We start from the raw sequence: 17,209 nt of genomic DNA, 5'->3' as shown, positions 1-17,209 counted from the left end.
TGAACATTAGGTACCAGTTGCTGCTGACATGACACAAAAGTTTGAAAACCAGGGGCCACACCAAATCCCAGTTGGTCAATGAAGGGCGGCTCGTCCTGGCTGTGGATCTGAACCTTGATGCCTGCTTCGTAGGAGGTTTCATCTGTGGATACAGCACGCCAGAAAATGTAACAAGTACTGTCGCCTATGGAAACCCGCTTTTTGGCTCTGGCACTGATACAAAGTGTTGCTAAAACCCATGCTGAATGCTAACAGCAGAGATATACTCATATGTTAGTGTGGTGGACCAATATGAAACAGATTTACAACCAAAGATTTATTACATGCTGAATACTTTATGAATGTAAGATACAGTGGGTGTTGTTGTCTGCCATAAATTGAAAGCAATATGTCAATGAATGCCATACATTAGACCTGATGTCAGTTTTAAACCTGGAGAAACTATAAAGATAATATGGTATTAAGTATGCTAATACATCAATTCTGTGTTGAGCAAATTCTGCAAACATTTAGCAGTAACGTGAATAAGAAGACCTGGGAAAACCTTGGCATTATATAATGTATATAAAGTCATACATCATCATGTTATAGAAATGACAAAGGACTGGAGGAGTAGTTGGGATTTCCAGGGTAAGCCAACAAGATGGAGCGACTATACAAGTTAAAATGTTAACGTACTGACCTGTCTCTCCCCAAACAGGCAGATATTCATCCTGCTGAATATCCAACATGATCTCCAAGCCGTTCCCTGTGCCACCTTTTAACGTGGTCAACAAAGGGTTGCCGTCTAATCCAGAGTTGAATGTGTAGCATTTTCCGTAGCGTGTGTAAATCTGTAAAGAAAGAGCACAGAAAAAGCAGGAGCATTAATGAAAAGTCAAACCCTTTCTACTGTACTGTGGTAAACTGTGCACCTGTACGAGTTGTATTACATTACAGCCTCAGGGTTTTTCCTGGCTCAGAATGGACCTTTGGGGGTGTCCTGCGCACGACAGTAAGCATGATCGGTCCGCATACAGTAAGGCAATGAGTTTGTTTTACCTTTTTTGACAGAAATCTAGGCATTTTCCTGTTATTTCTGACAATTTGATAAACAAAAATGTATAGTATGCTTGAGTAAATGAAACCCCAAATAACAAAACTTGTTAAAATAATAATAATGTTTAAATAAATCATCGGGAGAGTCCAGTACAGCCTGACTCTGGACCATAAAACTGAGATTAGCTCTAATATTCAAGTTTATATTCTACTTTTTCAATGGTTGTTTGGTAAAGTGCTCTTAAACACATATATTGTAGAGTGGATTTGAATTGCTATTTATATATATTTTTTGTTTCATTGCAGAGGCTTTGTGATTAGCAGATGAAGTAGTACTAGCATTAAACAGGCACCTGGCTCTGATTTGAGGAATTAATTAGTTTTCCTTAGCAGCAGCAGCAATCAATCTTTTCCCAATTTCACTCCAAATTTCCCCAGAGTAACTTAGAGTGAATGTACTATTTTGCCGTCATTAAATAAGAAACATCTGAGGTGGATGCTCTCCGGCCACACAAACAACTTCTAAATTGGGTTTGGAAAAGACATTTTTGTGTCTCGAGATACAAACTTCTTGAGAGAGCAAACCTGTGCCAGTACATCTCAGCGGTACTTAACGTTTGATGTACAATCTCCACAGTAGGTTTGCTCACACCAAATCTCTTTTCGATTTAATCAATCCAGCTGGCTTGAGTTATTAATTTTTTAAATGGAGTTTCCCTGTGATTGGAAATTCTCCATCCTCTGCCACACAAGTACAAATAAATCTGTATCATGATTAGAAATGTTGACATTTTAAACTGAACTCTACAGTTTGGATTAAGAGAAATAAATCTTAATATTTTGAATACAGCTTGAGGGGTTGAGTAAATTCAAGATAAGTAGCTATTTAATGTGGTAGATTAATACCACTGAGTTTGTAGCACTGGAATATTTTACGTTGAAAAACCTCTGTCTAAATTTAAATGAAAATGGATTTCAATTTTCAGAAAATCATTTTAATTTGTTATTAATTAATTTGTGTAGGCCTCACAAAGAGAATTATCCAATAACTAAAAACAAACACTGAAGCCAAAAACCAGGTTGCTCAAATTTTATCGGGGAAATTCCGATGCCACAATTCAAACGTCAACAACAAGGTCATGGTCAGAGGACTGCTGGCAAAAACTCAACCAGTATGGCAAAGCTGATCTCAAGAGATCAGAGTCAATGTTCCATGTCCAGACACAGACAGACTTACATGCAGCTCAGAAAGATTAAACAGCTCTTTGGTCCTTTCCCCTTGCTGGCTGTATAATGAGGTCTGCAAAGTGACTAGAGACCTGTTTTTAAAGATTCTGATTTAAGTTTAGATAAAACAGGAGCTTCATTTGGTCACAGCATAGTCACACCATGTGTTGCTGAAAATGCAAGCACACAACACAGTTTAAATCCCAATTATGGACCCAATCTGACCATGATTTTACAGACTGTGGAGGATCTGCACTGGTTTGTGCAAAACAGGGAAGCCGCCATGGACAACTGACATATTGCAATGTGCAGGACTTTGTATTTAAACTGTCCAAGACCAGTTAAAGTAGTCACAGATACAGGTTCGATTTTATTTTTATTTTTATGACTCAGATCTACAAAGGCATCAGGTTGAATGTGATGCCAGTGACAGGTTAGTGTTTTAAATCTACAAGTGTGTTCCCAGATTTAAATTATTCTGCATGCACACTTCTCACTGCAGACGTTTCTCCATTGAGCCCTTTAAATATTTTCTGATGACACTGTGTTGAAAGCATTTGATAGAAATATTACCATTCTGAATAGTGTGACAATGGTTTGCAAACATCATACACTTCCTCAATGCAGCAGTCAGTGCTTACTCAAAAATGAATGGGTGTAATAGACTTGCAACTGGTGTTTTAAATAGGAAGCTCAGTTGCATTTTTCAAACAAGACCATATAATCCACACGCCCTCCAGATGTTTTAATTACGGAAGCTAACATTTTAATTTAAACTGATTAACGATGTCTGAATTATTAATCCTCTACTTTTTCTTCCTTAATATCGTTGTCAGGGGTTATAAAGCGAAAAGACGTTAAAGCAACTGGAAATCCAATAACTCGCCAGGATGAATATAAACAAATGAAAACTCAAAAAACTGTAAAGCAGATACTGAAGTCATTGATGATGACATGACATGACATTTTTTTAACACAACATGAAAGTAACATTGTATCCTTGAGTGACTTGTTGAAGACATGATGTTTAAAAGGGAAAAAGCTGTCATGTCTAAGAGGCAAAAACAGGACAGGCTTTGTCTACAGCTTTGAAACATCAACACCTTAAAACACCCTGAGACTATGCGGGTGCATCTTCAGATTCATATCCACACCTGACAAATACCATCTTTCTTTCTGTACATACAGTGCTGAAGTCTTTGTAGGTGCAGGTTTCCCCTCGGAACCTGCACACCAGCAGCATGTCCTCCAACTGGTGGCCGAGGCGTCCCATCATCTCGGTGGTGTTGATGCTGTAATCAGGGGGCGGGGTGTAGTTGTCAAAGTCCAGCAGGCTCAGGAGACCCTGCTTGTGGCTGTCCTTAATGATAGACAGGCTCCTCTCCATCACTGTGTGATTAGGATACATGAGGTCCATCCAGTAGCCGCTGTGATACAGGTCATCCTTGGTCAGAGAGGATACGCGGAACACATTTTTATTGCAGAAAGTAACAGCTGGGAAGGCCATATTGTGAGCCCATACCACATAGATCTTCGTGATGGCAGGGTAGGACAGCAGGTAGATGATTCGATTCCAGGACCAGGTGCACAGGAGACTGACACAAACGAAGAAGGCCATGATCCAGACGACTCGCTGCAGTTTAGACTTGTCCGAAGAGAAGACATACTTCACACCGTGGATCTTGAGCCTCATTATGAAATCCACCATCATCTCTTTCAATGTTGGTTTAAGCAAGCTGGACTCAGTGATTTGGAGACGGGTCTCTTGGGCATCATTGTCTTTGTGTGGCTCCAGGGCGACTGCTCCGGATGTGGGTGCTTCAAACATAATTGCCTGTGTCAAGGCAGGCGCTTCTTTATCAAATGCGGTTTCTTAGTAGCCCACCCTAGACAACCATCTCCAGGTTTATGTACCACAGATTCCAGGTAGCAGCGACTAAAGTCCTAATGTGCAGCTGTTCCACTGTTCAGGCTTGAGAATTATGTGCCGTGAAGATAACAAAAAAAGGAACTGAGCTCCTTGGGGGAGGTAAAATTGATTTACATAATGATTCCTTTATCAGAAAAACAGCTGAATCACTCCATTAACGAAAACCATCAAGCGTAACCAGCACCAGTCCTTCATCAATAGATAAATGGACGTGATAATTGCAGATGTAAGCGACGGCTTCACTCCCAGAGGCAATCACTTTGAAAATCCGGAGAGGCTTACCCCTGTTGCTCTGATCTTTAACTCCATCTCCCTCTCCAGTGCCAGACAATACTTGCAGATTTTGGTGGTTTCTCTTTCTCGCTGCCCAGAACCCAACTCCTCCCTTTTTCAACAGATTGAAAATATGTTTTTTTAGACTGTTGACTCGCAGCCTGCAGAAAGGATTATAAAGCTTGTTGCCCCCCTACCCACTCTCTCTACAGTCGGAGAATGAGGTGGAGCCAGTGGATGAAATTGTTTTCCTCCGGTGATGAAGTAGACCTCCAATGGATATAGAGAGGCGGGGAAAGGTATCAATCAAAGTACAAAAAAAATGTGATAAAGAAACTCTGCAACAGAAATAATGATGGTCTGAAATTCTTTGATATTGAAGAACCTGCAGCTCGCTCGTGGATCAATATATCTATATAACTGATAACTGAGGGGAGCCAGCTAGTTGGAGGAAAACTCAGCAAAATCCGCTTCAAAATGAAGACAAAATATCTGTAATGGCACATTTCCTTGTTCATCTTTTCTGCCAGTTTCAAATATAATTTAACAAATGCAATGTAATGAAGGCTGACATCCTGCTGCATGAAGATGTGGCTCTGGCTGATATTAAAGGTGCTTTGCTCAATTTATGTGAGACTATCAGAGGATTCTCTTTGGCAGAAGACTCAGCTTCACACTGGAATCTTTTCAGTGTGTAATGTGACTCTTGGCTGACTAACCTGATCACAGCTGTGGTAATATATGGTTGTAAAAAGAATTATTCTGAAAAGTGAAAAATAGCAAAACATGTTGAATTACTGTGTGTACTTGGAGGAGAGGGTGTCATTTGCAAGTTTAGATGGGATGAATTGGAATAAAATAATTGGATGCAACCAAGTTTACATATAACAAAAACTAAGAACTCAGAACTGATCTGCCAACTCTGAATCCATAAATTGATTTTTGTTTAATCCTCGCGAAGAAGACTTCTGCTGTCAGGGGGGGGGTACTATGCAGAACAGTTTTCTCTGTGTTTAAAAGTTGTGGTAATAATAGTCCGATAACATTAATGAATGTCTGGAATCCAGACTCTGGATCCTGAAAATAAAGAGAAGCCACAGTAAGAGCTTCAGTACCTACAGTATGGTATTAGTTGTGTTCCCTGCATGCTTTCAGGGCTTTCCGGTGAGCAAAACAACTAAACTTCTACAACAACAACAACAACTTCCCTAACAGCTACTGGATATCGTGTCTGCAACACGCCTATTTTTTCTGGCTTTCAGGCAAGACAGATGCTTGGCATTGCTTTCTTTTCAGCCTTATGTTCAAGCCTTTTTATTCTTAGAAACAACCGAACAGGGTTTTTTTAAATTGTAGAATTAAGGATTTGCTTTTTGTTTTGGAAAGATCCAATCAAAGTGAACAATAGGCTCTATTTAGGCATCAACAGGGATAACTGCCTCAGTGTCAGACCCAATAACAAAGCACAACAAAAATACTAATGCTGCATGAGTGGCAGGCAAGTAAATAACTCCAACAATAACACCTTATCAGACTTCTAGATCTATTTATTGAGTAGCTGCACACCCAATAAATTCAGATGCCTTATTTGGTAATCATCATTCAGAGTGATTGATGTGAACTGTTTCGCATCGCAAAAGCAGAGATGTCATGTATGTAAACATTCAACTTGCATTCATTGATTGTTGGCTGGAATGCAGCGATGCAAGGCCAGCCCTACAAACGTGAAAGTCTGTCACTGAGTCACTGAGCGATTGATGACGTGAGTGTTGGTGTTTCCCAATAGACCTTTTTCACGGCAGACATGTTGACATGTCATAGTAGGAAAAGCACAGGTGTATTCAAAACCATTAATGATGGCTGCATTCCACTTAAGAGAGGCCCTGGTATTGTGCATGCTGACTCACTGAAATAGCTTACTGGGCCACTTGAATTGAGAATCCGTTAAGGTTAGCCATCGTTAAGGTTATCAATTTCAGCTGTGCTTTTCCTACTATGACAAATCAAAATGTCTGCTGTCAAAAAGGTCCATTGGCCGATGCTCTTTCAAAATGAATAGGCGCTGTCCTCTATTATGTCCACAGGGGCCGCTCATAGTTCTGTTTGATTGACTGCTGTTCATTACGAATCTATCGCACGCTAAGGACGGACTATTCTCCTGGTCTCTTCTCTGAGGGAAGTCGGACTAATAGTCTGACAAAGGGCCCTATCTTGCACCCGGCGCGGCGCAAAGCTCGACGCAAAGCTCGACGCAAAGCTCGACGCAAGTGTGACTTTGCTAGTTTAAGACCAACGCAGTTGTCAATTTCCTGTCCAGCGCCCGCGTCGTTTAAATAGAAAATGCACCTGCGCCCATCTTTGCGCCCATGGACGTGGTTGGTCTTACAAGGAGGTGTGTTCAGGTGCATTCTTGGTGTATTGCTATCTTGAGGCAGTGGGAAGTGATCGCGCCATGACCAACAAAAACCTGGACTAAGGTCAATAGTATTTAATTGTTATTTTAACAGAAAATTAGTGAAATGCGCCTAGGCTTATGCACAGCGCAGGCACACTATGCTTGTTACACACACACACAGGGAAGCGCAGCAGCACACAAACATGCAAAAGATGACAAATAAAATATTACGGTGTAAATCCGCTATCATAATAGCAATGCGCCAAGGTACAAAGGCGCCTGGCTTTTAAAGGGAATGGGAGATGACACTCTGATTGGTTTATTGCATGTTACGCCCAAAACACACCTACGAATTAATGAAGACACTAAGTACAACCCTTTTGAACCATGCGCCCGGCGCACGGACCCTTTTTTCCGCCGTCAAACTAGCAAAAGTGGATTTGGACACGCCCTAAACACACCTGCGCCATGCGCTTCACGCCGTGCGTTAAAATAGGGCCCTTAGTCTGACTAACCAGATGTAGACTGTTATAAGCCTGCCATTGGCTACCTATTTCAGACGGAATTCTCCTCCTTTCACTATCTCCACTATCTATTTCGCAAGAGCACCATCGCTGCATCCTGGCTTAGCGCTGCCCAAGACGATTGTGATTGGTTTAAAGAAATACAAACAAGGCAGAGCGTTTTTCCCCCCTATACCAGAATGATAATGGGTGCAGCTAGATCTTGCTCCAGCACTGACACAGCACTGTGGAGATACTGTAGGTTTGGCAATTGGGGTGACCCCAAATAGTCGACTATTCGACGATTTGATCTAAGGAGCCTTACTCGACTGTTAATCTCACAGACGCATCATTGACTGTCACTTCACTCCCCTGTGGTTTCTCTTCTGTCTGTGGATTGCTACAATGAGAGGAAATGGAACTAGGGCCAAAGGTTATATTTACAACTACATAAAGCTTAAAAAGAGGTTGGCAAAAAATACAACTGACAACTTGTGGCGCGTTTCAGCTCTTTTGACTGGTGTGGAAAAAATGGAAGCCAATGTCCCTAATGAGAATATGGATCATACACAGTAATTTTTCCATTGGTAGGTTAATTTAAGAATATTGATAAGTGCAGCTTTAAGTATAAATATTGGACGACTTGAATGAAGTCTTACAGATGTATGTTTTATGGTTTTCAGCAGAACCAATGATGAGAACAAGGCAGTGGACAGTGTATTTCTACAGGTGTATACCGGAATTCAGTACTTCGTCCTAGCTGCCTAAATGCTCCTATAAGAAGGTCTAAGCATTTCCAATCAACTCAATTAAATGCTTTCCAATCTGGTGCAACACTCTGCTATCATGTTTCTGCACTGCAGTGTTTTAGAACTTTTTATAATATGGCTTAGATTTTAATGTGACTAATTTTTTAAAACGGTGTTTATTTATGAAATAATTCCACAAAATCATTATTTTATTAAAATATCCCCTCCAAGACAGCGCTGCAATCACTCAAGAATATAAAGTGCTCTGGGCAGAAGTTAATGATTTTTCATCTCTATAAAATTGCTATCCTTCTTATTGAAAACACATCTCTGCTGCTCACTCATTTCCATTGTTATCTTGCAAACTACATTTCATCTTTGTCTCAGTATTCAAGCATGTAATTAGAGGATCATGGTGTATTAAAATTTGCCAAATTGAGAACGAGCAGCTGATTTCTGTTTGATGAAAAAGTAGAACTATTGAAAGGAAGTATTTGGAAGTATTGGAAGTATTTTTCTAATTTGTACATTAATTGCCCAGCTTTAAGACCAGTTCAGGGATTCCCTGAGGCTGTCAGCGAATGACACTAACCATCCTCTTATGTCAAAGTCTAGTTGAACCCCAGAGGTCTCATTAGAGGAGGAGTAGAGTTTTGACTGAGTAAAGGGAAGAGCTCCTTCAAGGGCCAGTGTGATTGTTCAACACCAAATTAAATACTGGCAGCAATTAGATGCACATCAGAAACACACGCAGCTTACACAGGGCAGGGATAAAGATGAGAAAGAATAAAAGCTATATCCAACATTATTGTCCTGTTACAGTAGAGCTAAACTGATTAGTTAATTAATAGACAACAATTTGTATTACTGATTAATTATTTAGGTTAGGTAAAAATGCCGAAAATCAACTGGAGCTAGCTTCTCATTTATGAATATTTGGTGTACTTCTTAATATTCTATGATAGTAAAACCATATTTTGGGTGTTTTGGACTGTTGGACAGAGAAAACAAGCAATTTGATGTCACATTGGGCCCAGGGAAATTGTAATGTGCAGTTTTCACAATTTCTGCAATTTATAGGCCAAATGATTAGTTAATTGAGAGAACAATAATTAATCAATAATGAAGTTAGTTGCAGCCTTAAGTGACTGAACATACATAGAAATAGTACTGCAACTAATGATTATTTTTCAATATCGATAAATCCCCCAATTATCTTGATTAATCAATCGTTTTTTTTTCTCTAAAATTGACAGAAGAGAAAAAAAATGTGAATTAAAAAGTCAAATATAATTTCCAAGGTGGCTTTTTTCAAAACCCAAAGCTATTCAGTTTAATATTATATATGATAAAGAAAAGCAGGTAATAATTACTAGTATCTGTCAATCAACAAATCAATTAATTGACAATTAATTAATTGATAATTTAAGCTTTTCATAGAAATCTTCCTTTTTGGCTTTGTACTGTATTTTACATTGACAGTAATGTGAATGCAATACATTTGATCGATATATTCAATTAATTTAAGATCACTGACAAACATACAGCAAGACTGGATGTCTTAGCCTTGAAATGTTTTGATAATAGTCTATGAAGTTGTGTAAAATTAAAAACTTGAATGAATAACACTGATTTCTTGACTATTAAGGACCTATTCCCCTTATACTTCCCCAGAGTTTCTCAACCGTGGGAAGGATTCCTTATGGAGTTACTTCATATGCTCATGTCACATTCAGATTCACATGAAAACTTCAGAACTCGACTCCCTGACAATTTCCAGATATAAAATCAAGGCCAAAAAAAGGCTGAGAAGTGATTTAAGATGACCAAACAAATGCAAATCTGGAACAGAAGACAGACGGTTAGAGCCAAAAAATTTGCAATCAGGAATGTCACTCTGGTGGACGTGCAGCTTCTTTAGCAGAGGGAGACATCTTGTGGCCTGCCTCAAAATGAAACTAACCTCCTTGAAAAGCAACACAGCCACTTTGTATGCTGCAAGAGTAATGCAAGGGAAGCAAGAATGGATTTTTAGCTAAGAGGGGCTTATACTGTGAAATACCTCATATAAAATTCATCAAAAGGGAAAAATATTGGCATGCATTTTGTAAGAAAAACTAAAAAAACTGTTTTGGAGGAGAGTACATTGACTGTAAATCTTACTGGTCATACAACTATTTTAGTTTGTACATTCCACAGTAATTGTAAACATCTCTGACACAGCACATGTACAGTATATTGGCAGGCCAGGTGTAGAGCAGATGCAGCCTGTATCAATAAAAAACAGATGCTGCTGGCTACACCTGCCGTCTTGTTCCCTTGTTCCATTCCAGGCAGAATCCAAAAAAACTAAAAAAACATAAGCGCTGTCACTCAAGCTTTCATTCTGCAGCCCCACAGTCACACTTTGATAAACTCAGTCCTCATATTTTCTAACCGGTACTTTCATTTACGAGGATTTTTTTTAGCATGTTCTCATCTTGTTTGCTCAGCTGGGGGCTTTTGGTATCCCTGTCTTAATCCATTTTGCCTGCTTGCCCAGAAATTTAGCATCGCAAGCACTTGCCAACGGCCTAATAGCGCCATGTAAAAACAGCATTCCATCAAGACTTTCTCCTATGTCAGGTGAACATATGAATTCAAATCATATTCCTAAACACCTGCAAGGCTACACAGATACTCTCTTTCCAGCATTCAAAGAAATGTCATTACATAATCTAAATGTAAAGGATTTTTAACTTTAAAGTGGATTACATCATCACTCATACTTCCAAAAAAATTATTTGCTGTAACTATTTGTCATGTCTGGCCTCCCCTGTAAAGTGGCTCATGGTGTTGAGGGGAATCTCAGTTTACTTGAAATAAGATAGCGATACAATACCTTGGAAGGTGCAAGGCAATGTTTTTATTGGCTTAGAGAGCATGGTATAGATTCCAGAGGCCATTAGAGGAAACAAAAGCTAAATATGGGCTTGGTAGGTAATCTAAGATCAAAAGGACATGATGATATAAAACCATGATCAATTTTTTGCACTATAATTGTCTACTAAAATATGAAAATCTGGATATTACAGGCCTAACACATGCTCTTGTTTGGATATCACACAATGCCAGAAGGCTAGTAATCTACAACACAACATAATGGCACTATTGGTTTTGGACAGAGCCACACTGTCCAATGTCTCCACCTAACAAGCTAATTAACTTAAAAGGTTCTGTCAACTGGCACTGCCAATGTCTACCTCTGATAGTATCTGCTCCCTGATGTGCAAGTCAGCAAAAAGCATCCCCATGCAGCATCCCCGCTATGAATTTCTTCACTATTCCTCTTCAGCGCCATTGATAGGACTGCCAATACTGCACTTACAGTAACAGTGGCTCCCACAATGGCCTTTACAGACACTGAGGAACAAAACACATTTGGTATTTGCTATCTGGCCTATCATCTACACTCACTGCCTCAAATTTGTTTATTTCATTATTTCTACTGTGGAGCTTTATTTTATCTCCCCTCCTTTTTCATGCTCCAGGCAGAACTGTAATTTTGTGCTCCTTCACACACCTCTTCCCTTCATCTCTCCTAATGCTTCCAGTTGTGCATCGCGGCGCTGGCTCGGCTCCAAAGCAGGCTGATTCACAGTGATGGTGTCGGTCCTCAGATGAGTCCCAGTCCCACCTCAATCTAAGCACAGCACAGCCTCCTTTTCCTCTCTCTCCTCCTTTTCTCTTTTGTTTCCACTTTGTCTTAGCTCTCTCCTTCAACTCTTATTTCCTGCTTTACCATCTTTATCCATCTCTCTTGTAAAAGCTGCTACTCTTGTGTCTCTTTTCCTATCTCCTACACTGCCTATTTTTTCTGCTTCCTTTACTCACCCTTCTCTTTTATTTGACCTCCAAAGCCAACTTCAGCCTCCATGACTATACTGCAGTGGATGAAGCGAAACACCACATCCTGCTTCTGGTTTGGCAGACCCTGAAGAAATCCCCAGCCACAACAGACAGGCCATAATATTAAAAAGGCTCAGGCTTTGGTGTCAACAAAATCTGATACCTCAACAGGATGTCCAAACACACCACACGAGATCAACAGTAAAAGGATAAATGTGCTAGAATCAACTCTTCGCATTAGTGCAAGCTAGCTAAAGCTCTGAGCTGGTGATCGATTGAAATTATATTATGCCAACTTCAGCATGCACCCTGCATATACATACTGACAGATGATTGATTTGGTCAGAGCCAGTCTTGCAGGTTTAATCCACAGCAGTGAGTTGGGCCGTGTTGGGTGCTTTACGCTTTGCAGTATTAATAAGACAATCAATCACACACAAGTTCACAGACAACAAGATGGAGGCATGAGATTAATTCTGATAATGAAATAAAGGCTCCCCTAAGAAAGTTGTTTGGCCGATGAGTTGTATTGAAATCTGATGTTTTCTTTAATATAATGTTGAATGATATACACAGTCTGACACACAACAATTCTTGCAGAAGCACAAAAACACTTCAGTGTAATCTGAACAAAACGTATTACCACAGTTCACTCACAAATTGATACAGGGACATTCAAGGCTATGTTCCTGTATATATTTATAGCACTGGGTAGAAAATTTCTAGCATCTACCATCTGCCAGCCTTTTAATATCTAAGACTTGTTCTCCTCCAGTGAATTACAGCATCCTCCCCCCAAAAAATATTTCATTACTTTATGCAGAGGGAATAATTGCACTTGGGGGACTTGATATTTCCGCTCCAACATTTTTCAATACCACTGCACCCATATCCAACTCATTAGCAGAAACATCTGGTCTTTCCTGTCACTGTAGGCATACTGTAGTTTCTTTCACTGTTTCTTTGTCTGACTTTGACACAAAAATGCACATTCAGGCAGAGCACACAAACATGCATCTATATACTTAAACACATACAGAAATACTATGAAGATGAAGAAGTATTGTACAGGTAATAAGTTAAAGGAGAGCAAAATTAATAGTATTCTAAAGGCTGATTTATGCTTCTGCGTCGAATCGACAGCGTACCCCTGCATACCCCTCTGCGTTGCCGCGAACCGCCCTCCGAGCCCTCCGCCGGAACTCAACGTGCACCTCCAAAAAGTTTTAACTTTGCGTCGTGGTGACGCAGACCGCAAGGACTGTGATTGGTCAACTCGTCCTGTGTGTTGATAGTCGGTGTTTCAAGCAGCTTACTGTGGGGAGTAGCAACATGCTAGTTCACGGACATAAGCTTTGCAAATAAACTCAGACACATTTTGGTTACAATGATGGGGTTGTGTCTATATGTCAGTAACGTTTTGAAATTAGCACTTCGCCAGCAAGCAGTACTTTGTGGGCAGTTGTGCTAAAGTTTGCTTGCTAACATAACAAACTGGCTGGCAGACACCTCGCAAATAATCTCAGACTTATCACCCCCTAGTGTTATGGCGGTGAAATGTACCGCGATGCAAAGCAACCCCGACACGACGGCACGAAGGGTCACGACGCCGTAGCTAGGGCGTGGAGTTGACGCAGAAGCATAAAACAGCCTTAAGGGTTTAAATAGGAAAAGGTTATCTAGGTAGTCTATTTATGTTCTGCTGTTTAAATGCCATATCAAAATGCATAACACTTAGAAAAAGTATCTTAGTAAAATATATCAGCGGAGGCATTTGAATCATTTTATGCATATATTTCCTCCAATTTTTCCACATGCAGAGAGCTAATTATGAGAGGTTGTCTAGACCTTATGTGAGTCATCTCCCGGTGATGTTCTTGAAGTATATAATGGGTAATCTCAATTTCATCACATCTCATCTCCTGTGAGAGGACTTGCCCCTGAGCCTCCCACAGTAAGATCAGCAGGCCGAGAAGGGGGTTTTCAGGCAGCTCCATGAATATTTAATTAGTCCCCTCTATACTTAGGCCCTCAGAGTGTCTCCAGTTTCTGACATTTAGCTGAAATTTGCCCTTTGTGCATGGGGATGTGAAAGAGCCAAGGTCACCTAACTGACCACATCAATATCAAAATCTGCCTTTATTTGCTTACATGTGCCGTTTTATTTTTGAAACTCAAATGATGCGCCATTTTCATTTACAAGTCTAAAGCTCTTCTTATAGTAGATGTCAGGTTTGGTGTGGTGTGGTTCAATTTAAACTATTGTCTCTTACACAACATAATAGTACTGCCATTGTAGACTTACTAAGTAATTAGTCTAAATCATTTGCCTCACTTCTACTGCTGCGGGAAAGAAATTGAGCAGCATGACAAGCCCATCTTGGTGCTAGGCTTTCATCACTCAAATCAATGGCCCATTTCATCGAAATACAATCCTTCCCCTGTCTCTGAAGCAGGACGATTAAGTTCCATTCAAATTCTGCTGACATGATTGTATCTGTTTGGTTAAGGCCTGAAAACTAAGGAGAAAAAAAGTCAAGAAAAAAAATAATTACTTTTTAGATTAGATTTTTTAGATTCTTTTAGTGACAAAAGTTACACTGTTCTGTTTTGGTGACATTGTGTTTTTGATTTTTTGAGAACATTTGGTGCTATTGCTACTATAAAGATAATTCTTCTGAGGTATTTACAAAGAAAAACAATAATGTATTAAAATCTCTACTGGTCTTGAAAACGCCATATGTTTGCTTCATAATGCATGATGCGTGATATCAGCAGAGATTTGTTGAACCATATGGCAACTCAGTAGTTTACATCTTTCTGAGGACAATTCTAAGGAAGTAACTCATTTCTCCTTCAAGAAAAAGGACCATTAATAGTAGTCACAAAATGAAGAATTGGACACAGTATAAATATTGCCATCACCATAAAAGCACAAGAAATGTCTTTCTGCTTTTAACGCCAGCTCTTGTACACAGAGATAAAGCATTGCTTTATTAATATTCCTTAGAATCTTTCCTGTCTTACACCCCATACCTGTTGTTCCCCCTAGAGCTACTTAATCTTTACAAAACATGCCATTAATTATTTAAAAAGTAAGGATTATGGAACCATTACTGAAGAAACAATTAAGAAAGGACAACATAATTTGAGTGAAAGTGACGTCTCTTTCCCTAACGATATCTGATGTGGACGTGTCTCATTTTGACAATGCTCATTTTATAAAAAGAACCACTCTCTTACAGCAGAGCTCTGCTATAGTGTCTTCTGGGGTTCATAAACTTAAACTGACTGATTTCATTTCACCGTGGGCAGAATGAAGCATTAAAACTGTAGCATTATAATGACTATTAAACAGCTCACAGTTGTTGACATTGTTGCTAAAGGCTTTGCATATGTTTAAATCTTGCTTCTTAAAGCTTTTCTACTGAGTGTGTACATTTGTACATATACATTATTTTATATTTTCTGATAAATATTTAGTCTAAATCTTTTACAAATCGGCATTTATCCTACTGAGAAATTCTGAAATATTTAAGAGAGTATTTCTTCACTCTCTTACAGCTCACAAACCCAAGGATGAGTGTTTTCCCAATAATGATTCTGACGGAGTTTACACTGATTTTACCCGAGGCTAGACCAACAGAAGGAGCCATACTTACTGTAGTAAAGTTTTCTGGACCGCAGTCCTTGCCTCTATATTTGCAGTCGAGCAACATTTCATCTATGTTGTGGCTAGCCCTCTGTACAAACTCCAGCATGTTGAAGGTCTTGCTGGGGAAAAACTTGCTGTTGTCTGTGGGCTGCCCCAAAGCGGCCATGAAGTCATCAAAGTCCCCTTGCTCCACACCCAAGAGTCCAGCCATCCAGAAGATGTCATTCCTAATAATCTGGGACTTTCGATAGCTGTTGTAGTTGCACAAGGTGATGGCTGGGAAGTACATGACGGGACTGTCCATCTCATCCAGGATGGTGACATGCGGGTACTGGTAGTACTCGATCACACGGTCGGCCACTTGGTAGAGGAAGATGGAAAGGGAGGAGCTGAATGCGGTGGCCCAAAGCAGCCGTCGAAAAGTCACTCCACCTGGGAGGAAGATGTGGCTGAGGCCGTGGAGAGTACAGTTGGCCCCAAACACTGTAATGTCTGATGGCGGACGTGGCACTTCCTCCTCTGGGGCTCCCATTATGACCAAGAGTTTCCAAGTTAGTGATTGCTGGGTGTGGGCTTGCTGCAGTGATGATCCACTGAATACTGGTTCTAACCGGGAGGTTCACCTAAATGGATGAGACAGAGTCTCGTTTCCTTTTTGCACCCGAGGGAGGGTAAGGGGTTGGATATCTGGAGCTCGGAAGTAGCGATGGACTGTTATATCAACCAATCCTAATTGAGATCTTAGAGGGCACATTACATTTAAGAGATCCGGTTTCATTTGGGAAGTAAGACCTGATCCCATAGCGGGTGGTGGTGGATTGATCAGACAGAGATACAGCAGAGAGGCTTAGCTGAAAACCGAAGCATATTCAATTTAGCAACCTTTAACACACCCAAATTATTTTGGCATTTGTAACATTCATTTAACAAGGTAAGGTTTCTGGACACACATCAATGTTATTGTATGTTATAGTGTGTCGCCAACTCCAACTTGAAGAACTATTGTTTTAACTTCAGAAGAATTCAATGCTATTTAATGAGAATGAAAAAACAATCAAAACCCGTTCGAGACATCACATGTGTGGTCTTAAGGGGAATGGTTTAGTGCTTTTCTAAATGAAACCTTAACGGATCTTGTTGTGAAAGGCGGGAGTATTACTCATTCACAGTTCCTATTAAGCTTATTGCAGCTGGTGACAGAATTCAGACCTGGCACTCTTATTAGTTACAGATTCACATTTATAATCTTTAGGCTATCATTCCTCCTGAACTTCCTTGTAACAAATACAAATACAAAATACAGTGACATAAGTCACACTGGAGAGTCAAAACAGGCATTCATCTACTGTACATATTCTTAATGACCTCTTTCAAACCATTATAAAGATTAAAAACATGTTAAGTTCTAGTCAATACAACCATAGCTGATCATTTAAGTTTGCAGCACACACCATCTTCTATCTTGCTGCAGCCCTCCTATCATGTGTTTTGTAACAGCATCAATTATTAATGCATTCTCCTGCATACCTTTCAACTCATGGACAGAGGTGT

The 17,209-nt window shown here is 39.9% G+C and overlaps 1 protein-coding gene across 3 annotated transcripts in view; it reads right to left on the bottom strand.

Annotated features, from left to right (window-relative positions):
• asic1c (acid-sensing (proton-gated) ion channel 1c) overlaps window positions 1-16,248 on the bottom strand; it is a 28,428-nt gene extending 12,180 nt beyond the window's left edge. For 2 of the 3 annotated variants that reach the window (XM_078264008.1, XM_078264009.1), the window contains exons 1-3: window positions 3,452-4,668; window positions 683-833; window positions 15-142 (exon numbers count right to left, since the gene is read on the bottom strand). In XM_078264008.1, the coding sequence (XP_078120134.1) occupies window positions 15-142; window positions 683-833; window positions 3,452-4,093 (921 nt within the window). In that variant the 5' untranslated portion in view covers window positions 4,094-4,668. Of the gene's footprint in view, window positions 1-14; window positions 143-682; window positions 834-3,451; window positions 4,669-15,665 lie in introns of those variants that run through there. The other variant, XM_078264010.1, reaches the window with a different exon arrangement.
• Between the last annotated feature and the right edge of the window lie 961 nt (window positions 16,249-17,209).

Source organism: Sander vitreus, chromosome 12, assembly GCF_031162955.1.
Source record: "Sander vitreus isolate 19-12246 chromosome 12, sanVit1, whole genome shotgun sequence".
Classification (NCBI taxonomy): domain Eukaryota; kingdom Metazoa; phylum Chordata; class Actinopteri; order Perciformes; family Percidae; genus Sander; species Sander vitreus.
This window is presented reverse-complemented; position numbering and strand designations above follow the sequence as displayed.